The 14,051-nt window shown below is 41.5% G+C and overlaps 1 protein-coding gene across 1 annotated transcript; it reads left to right on the top strand.

The window, feature by feature from the left end:
* The first annotated feature begins 1,653 nt into the window (after positions 1-1,653).
* LOC101486461 (regulator of nonsense transcripts 1) lies at positions 1,654-14,022 on the top strand. Its single transcript, XM_004542413.6, has 24 exons — positions 1,654-2,031; positions 2,633-2,769; positions 3,072-3,161; positions 3,750-3,917; positions 4,008-4,188; positions 4,764-4,925; positions 5,232-5,316; positions 5,508-5,606; positions 6,403-6,511; positions 6,632-6,791; positions 6,905-7,023; positions 7,211-7,375; positions 7,869-7,983; positions 8,210-8,353; positions 8,458-8,671; positions 8,983-9,100; positions 9,368-9,524; positions 9,736-9,878; positions 9,967-10,141; positions 10,389-10,470; positions 10,562-10,723; positions 10,824-11,080; positions 11,232-11,351; positions 11,624-14,022. The coding sequence occupies exons 1-23, from the start codon at positions 1,861-1,863 to the stop codon at positions 11,346-11,348; spliced, it is 3,330 nt and encodes a 1,109-aa protein (XP_004542470.1). The 5' UTR covers positions 1,654-1,860; the 3' UTR covers positions 11,349-11,351; positions 11,624-14,022.
* The last annotated feature ends 29 nt before the right edge of the window (positions 14,023-14,051 follow it).

The following is a 14,051-nucleotide window of genomic DNA, read 5'->3' as shown; positions in this document are numbered from 1 at the left end:
TTTCACACACAAATGAAACGATGCAGTGCAGCAAAGCTGAAGAGGACATTAAACAGATATTAAGCATTATGTTTGCTCCCATAACGACAGCCTCACAAACAAACAGTCTAATCAAAACTTGGCCATCAGAATAAACTTAAATATTCCTGGAAATGGGAGATGCACACCCAGAGTGATACAATACCACACACAGTGTCCAGTTTTCATTCTGACCAAATGACTTACCCAGCTGTTCTGACAGCTGTCGGCCCCTCTCTGCAGCCACCACTTGCTCGTCTTCCATATCACGCTTGTTCCCTATCAACAAGTGTGATTTGTTTTTTAGATATTAAAGCATTTGAGAGTAGGCTCACCTTGAGCACATGTGACAGACGTGGAAAAGTATGGAGAAGCTGTGGAGAACATTTTGCTGCCCGTATCATCGTTCAGTACAACCAGTTTAGTGGTGGGTCCTGGGTGCTCAACAATAACCCCGCCTCATGTAGTGAGAGTATGCAGGCAGTTCCTGGAAGATAAAGGAATTGATACCACTGACTGATCTGACATAAATCCAATAGAACATCTCTGGGACATTATGTTTCAGTTCATCCAACGCTACCAGAATGCAGTGATGCCCTGGTTCAGATCTGGAAGGAGATCCTCTCTCTAAAAACATGGGATTTGTCAGGCATGCATACAAAGACGTGAGGGTTATACAACCTACTGAGTACCATTCTGAGTTTCTGCAGTGAAAATCTGGGCAAAATGCACTATCCTGCTGCATTATCAGTGGGTCTTAAACACAAATGCTTCGCTGTTTTTACATTTTACACAGCATCCCAACTTTTTTGGAAAGAAACTTTAGTATGATCATAGTACTACTTAAAACAAACCAAGCCTACAAAAGATTGAATCGTGTCTTTGCATGTTTTTGTAATAATCATTAGTAAAGTGTCCACTGTATTTTATTGTGTAAATGTATTGTTTTGTACATGGTTTTGTATGGCATTTTCCCCCATGAGTGTGAACAGTTCTCTGTCTCTCTGTGTTAGCCCTGCAATAGACTGCCAGGACGTACATTGCCTCTCACCCTATGACAGCTGGAATAGGCTCCAGCAGCCCTGTGACCCTGAACTGGATAAACGGAAGAGAATGGATGGATGGATGAAGGTATCACAGATGCAGATGTTTCTGACAGAACAACGCTGTTTTGTTATTCTCTGTGTTAACTAATAAGGACAAACAAATACATTTTTAAATAAATAAAATCAAAACCTTTTGTTTTGAAGGCATTTTCATGGGGCCTGCTGGCTATGCAAACCAGTCCTGATGGGTTTTTTCCCTTTAAGGTCCTCCTGCTAGATACATTCAAAATATAATAAAAGTTGTGATGCTGCAAATGTGCTTCCTGCATTCTTGATTTATCTTTAATTTTGAACATTTAATTTTAACGGTTAAATGTAGTGTAAGACAGTTTATGGAGTCATAAAGTTTGACAGTGCATAATAATAAACTTTTTCAAAGAGTATATATATCTATACATTTATATCTATAGATATATAGATATTTGAGCAATCAGTTGACACCTGTCCATATTCTATCGGCACCTGTCTTCTTGTCTCCTTGCCTTCTCTCGCTTCCTACAGGTGACTTCCTATAGGAGACAAGTGGTACTGAGGGATGAGAGGAAAGGAGCGGGGGTGGAGAAGACGAACGGAACGCCGCCGCGATCAAGGCTCCCCCTGTCTTTCTCTCTTGCCACCACTGTTTGTCATTTTCTTATTATTAGCTTGTGTCCGTTGTTCGGTTTGATCTGAAGCATCAACAGTTGTGGAATATTGTAGCAACAGCCAAAATACCGCTGACAAAAGGGTGAAAAACATGAGTGTCGAGGCGTACGGGCCGAGCTCGCAGACTCTAACGTTCCTGGACACCGAGGAAGCCGAGCTGCTGGGAGCGGACACTCAGGGCTCCGAGTACGACTTCACCGATTTTACCCTGCCGAGCCAGACCCAGACTCAAGGCCAAACCCAGAGTCAGCTAGACGGCCAGGTTCGTGTGGTTATTCACGCCGTTTCTGTGCATGAATGAAGGTCCTGCTGTGTTGACAAAACGTGAATCAGCTAACGATGGCTAACAACATCGTTAGCATCTGACGCCTTGCCTCCGTTACCATGCTTTTATTCCGCTAATGGCTAGCACGGCAACTAGCCAGCTTAGCTCACGGCTAACATAGCTAGCATGCCGATATAACTAGCATGTAAAGCCACTTGACTTTATTGCTATATGAACTAAGACTGAATTTTCTGCGTTGTAAACCAGCAAAAATGCCCATACATATATGTACCGGCAGTTATTTATTTCTCTTACTTGTAGTTATATGCACTGAATACATTGTCACTGAAAAATAACAATCACTGGTCAGTAGAGGCAATTATTCTAATACTGTCAACAGTCCGTTTAATGATGGGACAGTATGACTGCTGCTGTGGAAAAATTACATTACATAAGACTTCATCGGTCTGGTTGACTGCCCAGTTTGGCGCCCATCTTTTCCAGTATCAGTTGACGATGTGTGATCCTGTGGCATATAATGCATAATGTCGACAATAAGTTTCGTTTCATGACTCTTAAATTCGTTTTGTCTCCTCAGGTCAATGGCCCTGATGGTGTGTTACAGAATGGAGACGACCCTGTTGTGAAGGCCAGCCAATTACTGGCAGAGTTGAACTTTGAGGAGGATGAGGAGGACACTTACTATACCAAGGACCTTCCTGTGCATGCTTGCAGGTAAAGGACCAGACTAATGTTTCTGAATTGCCTGTCATCCATTGCTTGTGTCATTTTATTTTGTTGTTTTATGGTCTCTGTTTGCAGTTTGGATTTATTGTGCATGCATTGTTGCTTTACACAGCTGTAAAAGGCTACTGCCAGTTGATTTTTGGTTTTAATATGTGGGTTTGCCACACCAGAGGTCTTGTAAGAGTATAAGTTGGGGAAGTGCAATTTCCCTGTTTTCTGGCTCTTTTTTCTGTGTGGTCTTTTATATAAAAATGCTTTGCATTTCTTGTTCAATTTTGACTCTCCTTCAGTTATTGTGGGATTCACGATCCAGCCTGTGTGGTCTACTGCAACACCAGCAAGAAGTGGTTTTGCAACGGCCGTGGAAACACTTCTGGCAGGTAAGATGCACTCACTTACCAGCCTCTTTTTGCTCCATCCTATGTTAGGTCTTAACTAAATAACACTTGAGGGGATCATTTTACAGGTGCGCTATCCTTTAGTTAGACGAGTACAGTGACTGTAATAATGAGTTTCTGTTTTGTTGTGAAACAGCTATTAAAAATGGATGACTATAGTTTCATTGTTGACTTAAGGCAGAAGTCAAAGAAGATTGTTTGACTGTGAAAGGCCACTTAGGCTAATGTTTAATTTTGAAATCCAAAGTAAAGAACTGTTTAACCTAGTACTGTATTATTTCCTGAACTGTTACAGTTAAAACCAGACTATTGTGGATCACCTCTGTCATACAAAGCATTCCCTATTCATTCAGCTCTTCTAGTAAACACACACAGTGTATTTGCTTTGACATTATAGACAAATCAGGTTTCATAATTCTGTCACTGCACAGTGGGGTTTTGAGACGACAATTGCATGGTTAGAACATGTTGAGCTGAGACTTGGAAAGTAAGAATTATTAGTGTACTGAATGCACAGTCTTGCTTTTTTTTTCCAGCTAGTGCCTTAATTGCTATTCTACTCACTTGTAGCCACATTGTTAACCACCTGGTGAGGGCAAAGTCCAAGGAGGTGACCCTGCATAAAGATGGCCCCCTGGGGGAAACGGTTTTGGAGTGCTACAACTGTGGCTGTCGCAACGTCTTCTTGCTTGGCTTCATTCCTGCCAAGGCTGACTCAGTTGTGGTGTTACTGTGCAGGTAAGGGCAAAACCTGAGTAGCTGACTGTTCACCCATAGGGGTCATTTAAACAAATTATGTTTGACTTTTTTGTTTTGATTTTAACACAGGCAGCCATGTGCTAGCCAGAGTAGCCTGAAAGACATCAACTGGGACAGCTCACAGTGGCAGCCTTTAATCCAGGACCGCTGCTTTCTTTCCTGGTTGGTCAAAATTCCCTCAGAACAGGAGCAGCTCCGGGCACGCCAGATCACTGCTCAGCAGATCAACAAGCTGGAGGAGCTGTGGAAGGTACTGTCACACCACCTTCACTATGTAAATATTCCACAGCACGAATTTGAGTGCGGATCAGACTTATCTATATAGTTACACTTAACCAGATGAATTTATACAGCTGTCTGTTATGCAAATAATGTAACGGAAATGTCTGCACTGTCTGTTTCATGTGCGTGCTAGAACATTAATCTTTTTCCTCCAGATGTTTTTGACTTGTTATATTTGCAAATATATAACTGTACTAAATACTGCCTTTGGTTCTATTCATGTGTTCAAATAGACTAACATTAAGGTAGTGAGCCAGCAGACCTAATGCAGGAACCTAAAACTGAAGCAGTAAAATAGTAATGATCTATCATAAGATTTATGGATTCCACTGTGCTTACATACCAAATTATCGGAATGTTTCTTAGTTTGAATCTACTATTTTTCACCACAAAGGAACCTGCCCATCTCTAAATATTTTTTTGCTTTTCTATCCACATTTTTAATCTTATCATGCACGATCTGACATGTGGGTGGGTGGGTTTGTTTTTTCTCTTTCTTTCTTTTTTTTTTTCTTTTTTTTTTAAAAAATTATTCCTTGGTAGGAAAATCCCACAGCAACCTTGGAGGACCTGGAAAAGCCTGGAGTAGATGAGGAGCCCCAACATGTCCTGCTTCGCTATGAGGATGCCTACCAGTACCAAAACATTTTTGGTCCTCTTGTGAAGCTGGAAGCTGACTATGATAAGAAACTCAAAGAGTCACAGGTAACAAACAACTTGATTACAGTTTGTATGATTTCTTGTCACAGTACTTTAGCTATTTGTTTTGTTTGTAAGTGAATTCTTTTTTTTACTGTATGACTTAAAAGCTTAGATCTATAGCCAGGGATTTTCTGCATTTACTTCTTGAGGATTTTGTAACCAAAACGTACTCATAGTTTTTATTGTGTATGATAATTTTGAAAAATGGGCGTCATTGCTGTTTCTGTTGTTTACATTTATTATTTTTATAATATAATTTATAAATTTATATATTAATTATAATTTTGTTATTAATTTATTTCTCAACAGACACAAGACAACATCACAGTAAGATGGGACTTGGGCCTGAATAAGAAGAGGATTGCTTATTTCACCCTTCCCAAGACAGACTCAGGTATGTAGCAGTAGTTTCACTGTGAAGTTTACAGCCATCACTTCATACTATGTTGCTTTGTGATTTGTGTGTGCACTCTTTAAACTTATTCGGTTGTATGATTTTATAATCCTTTGCACTCATTTTGATTTTTTCTTTTTTTTCTTAATGTGCATTTTAAAAAATATTTTGTCTCATCACCCGTTGTTTAGATATGCGGCTGATGCAGGGAGATGAAATTTGCCTGAGATACAAAGGAGACCTGGCCCCTCCTTGGAAAGGCATTGGACATGTCATCAAAGTCCCTGACAGTATCCTTATGACTTTGAATAGGCATACCATCCCCAAGCTACACACTGCAGTTTAACCATATAATCTGTTTATACACATTTAAAACTAGTGATGTATGGATCTTTAGGAACACCTAGTGGCGGCTGTGTGAAACTACAACCATATAAACAAACTTGTCTTCCTTCATGCTCCAGTGTATTTTGGAAACAATTTCTATATTTAGATCTTGTTTATACAGGATAATTTCTAATTTACACTACACCACAAGTACAATCCAAGGCTGTGGATCATTGCATTTTTAGTGACTCTCCTCCACAGTTTGAACATTTAGTGTTAATGAAACTAACACGAAGTAGAGACTGAATCACTTTAGGTGTTTTAACCAGAAATGCAAAGCAGTGTTTGCATGACTTGCATTCAAAAATGAATTGCAGAAAGGCAAAAGTTATGTAAAACTTTCATGCAGACCTTTTTATTCACTTCTTCCAAACCCAAAACATTCTACATGCACTGTTGTGCAGCTGGGTTTGCATTTCATTAAAGGACAGAGTAGCTGCTGCTTACAATTTTACATGCAGAAGAAGACTGTGATTGTCCCTCAGTACTTGTGAGAGACCGCTCATAAATTATTGGAATTTTGGAGTTTGGGATGGATGCACTTTTAAAATAGGAAGTTATCTAAAATGTATCATTAGGAATATCTGTGAGTCCAGTTGGGGAATAATCTGGGTAAGACATACAGTGCCAGAAATGAAATGTTTTTGTTACTCCAGTACATATTGAAGCGTTAGCTGTTTCCTTGACCTTCTGTCTCAGATTATGGTGATGAAATAGCCATCGAGTTAAGGAGCAGTGCCGGGGCTCCAGTGGAGATCCCTCACATCTTTCAGGTGGACTTTGTGTGGAAGTCCACTTCCTTTGATAGGTATTTCAAATCTGTGCACTCTTGTATTTGATGTGATTAGTGCAATAAAGACCTGAAACCTAAAGTTCTGTATCAGTTACAATAACAGTGTTTTGTTAAAAAAAATGTTTTTCTTTTCAGGATGCAGAGTGCTCTGAAGACATTTGCTGTGGATGAGACTTCAGTGTCTGGTTACATCTACCACAAACTGCTGGGACATGAGGTAGAGGATGTGGTCATCAAGTGCCAGCTGCCCAAACGCTTCACTGCTCAAGGCCTCCCTGACCTTAACCACTCCCAGGTGAGTTGGAGAAGAAGGCGTGTTACATGACTGAAATGAGTTTTGCTTGCTACCTGGCCTCTTGGACTTTGTCCTGTCAGAGATCACATGGATTTTTTTGTTTTGTGATGCAGGTGTACGCTGTGAAAACAGTGCTGCAGCGCCCCCTCAGTCTGATCCAGGGCCCACCTGGCACAGGAAAGACGGTCACCTCTGCCACCATTGTGTACCACCTGGCCAGACAAGGAAATGGGTACGAAACTTGACTCTAGTCTTTTTTGTAATGCCACCTTTCTGTTTTATTCTTTATTTACTCTACATTTAACTTAATGTTTTGTTTTTTTTTACAATATTCCTTGAAGTCTTTATGACCTTAGTCCTGGCTGAAATAAATAATTAGAAAAAAAGACCATTAATACGGTTTAAAATTGTCTTCCCAGGCCTGTGCTGGTTTGTGCTCCCAGTAATATTGCAGTTGATCAGCTCACTGAGAAGATTCACCAAACAGGGCTCAAGGTGGTGAGACTCTGTGCCAAGAGCAGAGAGGCCATAGACTCACCAGTGTCATTCCTGGCTCTGCACAACCAGACCCGTAATATGGACAGGTAACACATATCTGTCTATCTTTTTTGTGCATTTGTGATTAGCCTGTTTTGTCTTCTTTTTAAAGAGTTGGACTAGCTGTTGGTCTGTATTGATTCAATAAAACTACCATACATGCTTTAGTTTTACACAGGCAGTCTAAAACTGCAAGGAGGTATTTCTGTAGTCTATTGATACTAGATAGTGGAAAAGGGGTGGGATTAAATAAGCTTATGCTTCTTCCTGCTCCTTTTTGAACATGGACGTTATTTGGAGTTGTGGTTCCTCGTTTTCCTTTTGTTTGCTTTGTTCATTTGTCTCTTTTAATTCTATTTTTTTTATACTTTTTCAACATGTTCAAAATAAAGATTCAATCAATCAATCAAAACTGTTTAGGGGAACCACAACTAAGATTATGATGTTGTATTATAACAGTTTGTGTCAGAGCAGCACACAATCTTTGCACACAAACACATCACTGATCTCACACTCTGATAAATGTGTTCATGCCTGCAGTATGCCAGAGCTTCAGAAACTCCAACAGCTGAAGGATGAGACTGGAGAGCTGTCCTCCTCAGATGAGAAGCGCTACAGAGCTCTGAGGCGCACTGCTGAGAGAGAGTTGCTTATGGTGTGTCATTTGGACTTGCTGAACTCTAAATATGTCCTGTTTATGACAGTGCTAGGCACAGTAATGTGTATTCATCCATATTTTTTTTGTCATAGTTTGTATGATGAGACTTTCCATTAACTTTTTACTAAAATATTATTTATTGTTGTGATGGTTTATTAAGGAAAAAAAACAAGTGATACTTCATCATAATGAAACTCAACTTTCTCTCTTTTCTCTTTGCCAGAATGCTGACGTGATCTGCTGTACATGCGTTGGGGCAGGAGATCCTCGTCTGGCCAAGATGCAGTTCAGATCTATCCTGATCGATGAGAGCACCCAGGCCACCGAGCCAGAGTGCATGGTGCCTGTAGTCCTTGGAGCCAAGCAGGTAGGAGCTCCATAAGTGAAAATAACACTTGATCAGTAATCTGCAGTATTGGTGATCAGCTTAAACTGCTGCAATTTGTAACGACGTGTTTATTTTCTTCGTAGTTGATTCTTGTGGGTGATCACTGCCAGCTGGGACCTGTGGTGATGTGTAAGAAGGCAGCTAAAGCAGGTCTGTCCCAGTCTCTGTTCGAGCGTCTTGTAGTTTTGGGGATCCGACCAATCCGTCTGCAGGTCCAGTACCGCATGCACCCGGCCCTCAGTGCCTTCCCTTCCAACATCTTTTATGAGGGTTCTCTGCAGAACGGAGTCACTGCTGGTGAGATGGAAAGACATACAACCTCACATTTCCTCATTTCTTACCAGTACAGACACTTAAAAGTAAATAAATAAAGATCTTTACCGTCTGTATATGCTGCTTTATGTGACACTTTATGTGTTGGATATTTCTTTAAAACCCACTCTAGGCTGTAAAACATTTGCATTTGTTTTTTATGCTCTTCTAAAATGTAGTCATCTGGCAGCTGACTCATAGATGTAACACAGCCTGTCGCTAATCATATCCAGCTTATTAATGTGATTATTAAGTGTACCAGACTGCACACCATAATCTGTTTGTTCTTTCTGCAGCGGACCGTGTGAAAAAAGGCTTCGACTTCCAGTGGCCCCAACCAGACAAGCCGATGTTCTTCTATGTCACCCAAGGCCAAGAGGAAATTGCTAGCTCTGGAACATCTTATTTGAACAGGTGCCAACTTTCTTGGACTCTGTTGCCTGTGTCTGCCTTTTAGTGCCTAAATGATGCCTGAAAATAGCCAATATTTGACAGACATAAATTTTCTGAATCACTTCGAACAATCCTGATATAAAGTAGATGACTTAGGTGTTCAGAAACACTGTATGCTTGAAGTGATGTCTCATCTGTTTATAGTCAAGGTTAATAGATTCCTGTGTTACTTCAGATTTTCTATATTCAAAAGAAAAATCATTCTACTCACTCTACTTGTTCATGCAGGACTGAGGCAGCCAATGTGGAGAAAATAACAACGAGGTTGCTGAAGGCTGGAGCAAAACCTGATCAGATTGGTATCATCACTCCCTATGAGGGTCAGAGGTCCTATCTGGTCCAGTACATGCAGTTCAGTGGCTCCCTCCACACCAAACTCTACCAGGTAGACTGAGAAATGTTTCATTCAAAATTCAAATGAATGTTAAATTGATTCAGTCTAAACTAATGAAATACCAGCATCCTTAAAGGAGAGGCCAAACACTTGTTGTAGCACCTACGCAGGACACAGGACCAAAGAATTTCAGGCACTTGTGTTTAGTGTTGGAATAAAATATAAAACGCCTCACCCAAGAATGTCTTCATACTTTGTGCAGGAGGTGGAAATAGCCAGTGTTGATGCTTTCCAAGGGAGAGAGAAAGACTTCATCATCCTCTCCTGCGTGAGGGCCAACGAGCACCAGGGCATCGGCTTCCTCAATGATCCCAGACGTCTTAACGTGGCACTCACCAGGGCCAGGTAATGCAAGAAACCTCACCAGCTTTTTGAAACCATCACTGTGAGGACAACGTGCCCTAATTTGTTACTGTCTTTTGCTCTGTCACAGATATGGCGTGATCATTGTGGGAAACCCCAAAGCCCTGTCCAAGCAGCCTCTGTGGAACCACCTGCTCAATTACTACAAGGAGCAGAAGGTCCTGGTTGAAGGCCCACTCAACAACCTGAGGGAGAGCCTCATGCAATTCAGCAAGCCCCGCAAGCTGGTGAACACCATCAACCCTGTGAGTTTGTGTGTGTGTGTGTGTGTGTGTGTGTGTGTGTGTGTGTGTGTGTGTGTGTGTGTGTGTGTGTGTGTGTGCGCTAGTTACACACACAGTGCTTTTGATGCTAAAGTAAAGTTTTTTGTTTGTTTGTTGTTTTTTACATTATGAATATTTGTTGCTTTTGTACTGAGGACTAAAAATAAACCAGTATAATACATCACTGCAAAGACGCAAAGATGAGCTTTCTTACTGTTTTCTTTTTTAGGGTGGCCGATTCATGAGCACAGCTATGTATGATGCGAGGGAGGCCCTCATTCCTGGATCTGTTTATGATCGTAGCAGCAACGGTGAGATGTCTTTCTTACCCCATACACACCTTTTTCCCCCAACTGAAAAAGTATAATTAACTAAGTGCATTTAACATGCGTACTACTGCAGGGCGTTCGTCCAACATGTATTTCCAGACGCATGACCAGATCGGTATGATTGGCACAGGTGCCAATCCCATGTCCTCCATGAACATCCCGATCCCCTTCAACCTTGTGATGCCTCCGATTCCTCCACCAGGATACTTGGGACAGGTGAATGGACCTACAGCAGGTGAGAAAGTCATAAATTTGTCATGCTACCTCCAGTTTCCCCTTAAGGCAGCTAGGAATTGTTTAATGGAATTTTGTTACCCGACTTGATCTACGAACAGGTCGCGGCGGCGGTCTAAAGGGCAAATCGGGCAGCGGAGGAGGTGGGGGAACTCGAGGTGGCCGTCAAAGAAACCGTGGAAACCACAGCGGTGGAACAGACCGCGGACAGCATGGAGGTCAAATGACTACAAGCCAGACTAGCCAGGACCAGGGCTCCCAGCCGTTCTCCCAGGGCCCTCTGACGCAGGGCTACATTAACATGAGCCAGCCGTCACAGATGAGCCAGCCTGGGCTCTCCCAGCCTGAACTCTCCCAGGTTGGTTTGTTTATCTGAAAAACTGTTTTTCTGACCTAGTCCAGCATTTGCCCAGATTTTCTCTTAAAAACATGTCCAAGATTTCTCTACTGCATGGAAGGAAATGAAGGAATAACTGTTGACTGATCTCTTTTTGTTTGTCCTGTTATAGGACAGTTACCTTGGAGATGAGTTCAAGTCTCAGATTGATGTGGCTTTGTCCCAGGATTCCACGTACCAGGGGGAGCGGGCCTACCATGGTGGTGTGACTGGACTGTCCCAGTACTAGACTGTAAGATATTCCACTGTGGGCTAAGATGACTCACTAAAATGAAAGGAGTAGTTCAACTTTTTTGATTAAATTATGCTATCATGAGCTTTTAACACATAGGTTAGAACTAACTTTAACTTTATGTTAAGCTGAACTTACTAACGGGTTTCTCCAACTTTTTATTTAACATTTAAGAGACTTGGATTAATTTCAGAGTCTGATACAATGTGTATGTTGCAGTGCACTGAAAAGCTAAATGAATGTTCTCTGAAACAAGTGTGTTTGTCTTGCAGGTTGCAGGAAAGGAGCTAGGCCTGTGTGAAGCTTAGTTCATTGGTATTTTAATCTGGGTAATAACAAAAAAGAACAAACATGGATACCCGTTTTCCACTGCTACAACCGAAGCACCACTGTGTGAAAGTAACAGGAGAGAGACCGTGAGAAACCAACCAATCACAAGAGTGAGAGTAAAAATGGGAGTAGAGCTGGACAGGACGAGAGCAAGACGGAAAGAGTGGGAGACTGGTAGAGGAGAGAAGGCACTGCTGCTCACACGCGAAGACATAGCAAAGGAGAAAGCTGTTGTCCTCGGAGCGGCGCAGTTGGGAGAGGTGAGACCTTCAACAGGTCGAGGAGGGCGAAAAGATCTGAGGCATTCTGGAGAGGGGAAAGGGGCCGACTGCGTCATCTTGTCCCTCGCGTGCCCCCGAACCCTCGGATCTCCAGGCGGTGTGGTTGGGATTCTTGCTCCAAAAGCTGAGAAAGAAGGAGAAGAGGTGTCTCACACAAGTCCTCCAAGCTAACAACAGGACGTCCACTGTGACTTGGAGTGAGAGAGAAAAATAAATGGAGACGCAGCTCTTGAAGCAGTTGACATGGCAACTTTTTTAAACTCAAAGCTTGAATCGAGGTTCTGCATTTGATCACATTTTTAAGCAACCGGGAGAAACGTTTGGCATCTCAACAGAACTCAGAAATGCTTGTGGTGCTGTGCCTCAGAGGTTTAAAAGAAATTTGAGGACTAACCAGTTATGGGTCATTTGCTTTGCTTTCTCAGCTTTGAGTTGGAAAGTTTTCTAAATAAAGGCTGTTTTCATTGAGGGTTTTCAGTGACGCAAGCTAGTGTAGTTGGCCATCTTTCAAGGCGGGTCTTTCCCTAGGTGGTCTGCAAAGAACAAAGTGGTGGAAGAAGCTCTTAAATGTGTAAACGTAAAAAAGAAAAACATTTTTGTCTCCAAATCTGAGCTCCAAAGACCTGCGGATCGTGAGATAATTTTGTTTTTTGTTTTTGTTTTGTTTTGTTGTTCTTCTTTGTGTCTTTTTAATAGTGCAAAAGGACGAGTGAAGGCACTGTAACCAGCTTGTAACTGAATAAAGCGGTCATTCTTTTCTGCTGACCCCTCCCCCAAAGCTGCTAAAGCTAGCAGATAGCAGTCGCCAAGCACATATAGCTGAAAGCGCCTGATAAGCCGAATCAAGAGGGCAGAACTTCCCAAAGAGCCTTGCCCTGAAGTCAGACGTCATAAAACATGCAGACGGTGAGACAGAGGTGTAAATGGTACACGTGGTGGAGTACTTGACATGAATGCTCACTGAAAAGGAGGGTGAAAACATGTAAGGCTCAACTGTACAACGGACAACTTGGTTTCACCACGTTGGACACAGATGTTTTGATGATGCATTTGAGAAGTCGACCGATGACACATTTAGAGGTTACACATCTTAGGTGAAGTTACCTTCAAATTACGAACACATGTAACCCAAGTTTAACATTTATGTAGATAAGCACCCACCCACACCCCCTATTCCTCTTGATTTTCTTTGCTTTTTGTTAGTCTTTAACCTATAGAAGAGTGTGAAACTGTTAAAGCAGTAGTACAATCATGTTGAGGACAGAGCAGTTAGTTTGGTCTATGATGAACTTTGTATCTCTGTTTCAGTACTCGGTGTTGTAAGTTCTCGTTTCGCACTAGTGAAGCTTACATCAGTATCTTTCACCGCCTCATGTTATCCATGTGATGCTAAAAGCTTTCCTTTTTATGTTGTTGAATCCACTATACTGAAGAACTTTGTCATTTTCTGAGCGGTAATGGCTTTGGATTGTCCACTCTGAGCCAAAGCGTCTTAATAATTTTAACATCCTGTTGTAGATGCTAAGAGGGCAGAGCGTGTGGTGAAGAGTGCTCAGGCTGCCAAAGAGAAAAGGCATCCACAGGAATGAAACCTGCGAAGCGTGAATTATTGGTTTTTCTTTAATGCTACAATAGTCAAGTTAAGTAGGTGTGTCTTTATGCTGTGTAGGACATCAAATTAATAGTCTGACCCCATTTATATATCTGTAGATTTGCTCTAAATTATTCTTAGACTCCACATCTTCAACTTTGAAAACTGCTCTGCTTTACCTTTTACATAAAAATCACCAACATACAAAACATCTCAAGCCTACACGTGGTTTTTGCATGTCTTATGAACTGAGGCTAACTTTTGAGTTCTTCCTCTGTACTTTTGCTGTGACCTTGTTTGGCTTATTGCTGTTTAAAGCTGAAGTGAACAATGTTTTTATGTTTGCTGCACTGTTTTTTGTTTTTGTTTTCTTCCCACTAACTGATGTTGGTGCTTAAAAAGTGTACTCACAAAAAGAAAATCTTGTGTTAATAATCTTGGAAAATTAAAGTTTGCTTCTTTTTGCTCATTCAGCTTGATTTGAGTCTTTTATTTCTC

Source organism: Maylandia zebra, linkage group LG18, assembly GCF_041146795.1.
Source record: "Maylandia zebra isolate NMK-2024a linkage group LG18, Mzebra_GT3a, whole genome shotgun sequence".
In the NCBI taxonomy this organism is placed as follows: domain Eukaryota; kingdom Metazoa; phylum Chordata; class Actinopteri; order Cichliformes; family Cichlidae; genus Maylandia; species Maylandia zebra.
This window is presented reverse-complemented; position numbering and strand designations above follow the sequence as displayed.

What these genes read in the sequence shown, in the direction of transcription:
- LOC101486461 (XM_004542413.6), top strand. Translation starts at nt 1,861, where the DNA reads ATGAGTGTCGAGGCGTACGGGCCGAGCTCGCAGACTCTAACGTTCCTG. An exon ending in AGAAACTCAAAGAGTCACAG is followed by an intron (nt 4,926 to 5,231) that starts GTAACAAACAAC and finishes ATTTCTCAACAG; the next exon opens with ACACAAGACAACATCACAGT. An exon ending in GGAACATCTTATTTGAACAG is followed by an intron (nt 9,101 to 9,367) that starts GTGCCAACTTTC and finishes TTGTTCATGCAG; the next exon opens with GACTGAGGCAGCCAATGTGG.